This window comes from Brachyhypopomus gauderio, chromosome 4, assembly GCF_052324685.1.
Source record: "Brachyhypopomus gauderio isolate BG-103 chromosome 4, BGAUD_0.2, whole genome shotgun sequence".
Lineage (NCBI taxonomy): Eukaryota > Metazoa > Chordata > Actinopteri > Gymnotiformes > Hypopomidae > Brachyhypopomus > Brachyhypopomus gauderio.
In genome coordinates this window covers 22,524,518-22,526,685 of record NC_135214.1, presented here as the reverse complement: position 1 = coordinate 22,526,685, position 2,168 = coordinate 22,524,518, and the positions used below count along the sequence as shown (strand labels likewise).

The following is a 2,168-nucleotide window of genomic DNA, read 5'->3' as shown; positions in this document are numbered from 1 at the left end:
GCCCCTTTAATGCAGTTTAAAATCAACATTTCAGGCTACTGCTGCTATGTCAATCCTCAATCTTAAATCACCTGCTCGGGATGAGGAAGTGCATGTTGGTCTGGTCCTTCAGTGTCACTCCATACAATGACCCGAATTTGAAGAAGCACCTTTGTGCTCTCCACAATGAGCCATTATCACCAAGTTTAACAAAGCTTATTTCTGATAATCCCACCTGGACTTAACCAGTCAGCAGGTATGCATCTCTCCCAGAGTTGGTCAGGTAACCTTAATAACTTGATGAGTTGCCAGATATGCAGCGGTGCGATGGGCGGGATTATTTTATTATCTGTGGCCTAAATCGTTTTGTGCTGACGGCTTGGAAAGCGCTGGTAATCCCAGCTGTGTTATAAAGCGAAGGGGCCGCACGGCCTGTGCATCTGTAGCACAGAGACTCGCCCCACAGTGCTCCCTCCGGCACAAAGAACACAGCAGCAGGGCCAGCGCACTACCCGACCGCAGCCATGAACGGTACAGAGGGGCCGTTTTTCTACGTGCCCATGTCCAACGCCACCGGCGTGGTGAGGAGCCCCTATGATTACCCACAGTACTACCTGGTGGAGCCTTGGGCGTACGCCGGACTGGCCGCCTACATGTTCTTCCTCATTATCATCGGCTTCCCCATCAACTTCCTCACGCTGTACGTCACTATCGAGCACAAGAAGCTGCGGACGCCCCTAAACTACATCCTCCTCAACCTGGCCATCGCCGACTTGTTCATGATCTTCGGAGGCTTCACCACTACCATGTACACGTCCCTGCATGGCTACTTCGTTTTCGGGCGCCTCGGATGCAACTTGGAGGGTTTCTTCGCCACCTTCGGCGGTATAAACTCCCTCTGGTGTCTGGCCGTGCTGTCCGTGGAGAGGTGGCTCGTCGTCTGCAAGCCCATCAGCAACTTCCGGTTCAGCGAGAACCATGCCATCATGGGCGTGGCCTTCACCTGGGTCATGGCCCTGGCGTGTGTCATACCTCCCCTGCTCGGCTGGTCCCGCTACATCCCCGAGGGCATGCAGTGCTCGTGCGGTATCGACTACTACACACGTGCTGAAGGCTTCAACAACGAATCCTTCGTGATCTACATGTTCACCGTCCACTTCCTGACTCCCACCTTCACCATCTGCTTCTGCTACGGCCGCCTGGTCTGCACCGTCAAGGAGGCTGCCGCCCAGCAGCAGGAGTCCGAGACTACCCAGAGGGCCGAGCGCGAGGTCACCCGCATGGTCATTGTCATGTTCGTCGGCTACCTGATCTGCTGGCTGCCCTATGCTCACACGGCCTGGTGGATCTTCACACACCAGGGTTCCGAATTTGGGCCCGTGCTCATGACCCTGCCGGCCTTCTTCGCCAAGAGCTCCGCCATCTACAACCCCATCATCTACATCTGCCTAAACAAGCAGTTCCGCCACTGCATGATCACCACGCTGTGCTGTGGCAAGAATCCGTTTGAGGAAGAGGAAGGTGCCTCCACCACTGCCTCCAAGACCGAGGCCTCCTCCGTCTCCTCCGTGTCCCCAGCGTAAAGGCAGTGACGAGCGTTCCGCACCGACTCCCTCCGAGCTCCTCCCGCTACGACCTCTGAGACCGAGACGAAGACTTCAGTCACTTAAAGAAATGTCTGTCATTTCATCTTTTTGTACTTTTACGAAACCCAGTCGGTTCGACCTAAAAACAGGAGAGAGAGGACGGACCATGTCCGAGTTGTTAATGTACATTCCGCAAGTCCGATGTAACTGTGCGTAAGATCTTTTTGTTTTATTTCTAATATGTGACAAAATGAAAAATATCTTAGCACTTTCCTGTTGGACTCCTACCATTACTGGCTTTGTTGTGATTGTAGAAGCATGTAATCAAGGCAACGTAAAAATAAAAATGCACATTGCAAATGAAATGCCCTGTTCATGTTTTAACTGAGCTGCACTGTTAACCAAACATGTTAAATTAGTATCTCGAAACAAATAAAAAGACTTTACTGAAATTCGATGTTTGTGTTTGAATATAAAATTATTCTGCTTCTCATGCAACAGTTAGGAGACCACATTAAGGAATTTTTGTATGTAAAAGAATAAATTTTTTAATTTGAATTAGAAATATAAATTAGTAAATGCACTGCAAAGGAAATTATGACA

General features: G+C 50.3%; 1 protein-coding gene across 1 annotated transcript; it reads left to right on the top strand.

Annotated features, from left to right (window-relative positions):
* Nucleotides 1–376: 376 nt before the first annotated feature.
* On the top strand, nt 377–1,724 carry LOC143512577 (rhodopsin). The gene has a single exon (XM_077003077.1). It carries the CDS (start codon nt 504–506, stop codon nt 1,560–1,562), a length of 1,059 nt encoding a protein of 352 aa, XP_076859192.1. The 5' UTR covers nt 377–503; the 3' UTR covers nt 1,563–1,724.
* Nucleotides 1,725–2,168: the final 444 nt, after the last annotated feature.

What these genes read in the sequence shown, in the direction of transcription:
- LOC143512577 (XM_077003077.1), top strand. Translation starts at nt 504, where the DNA reads ATGAACGGTACAGAGGGGCCGTTTTTCTACGTGCCCATGTCCAACGCC.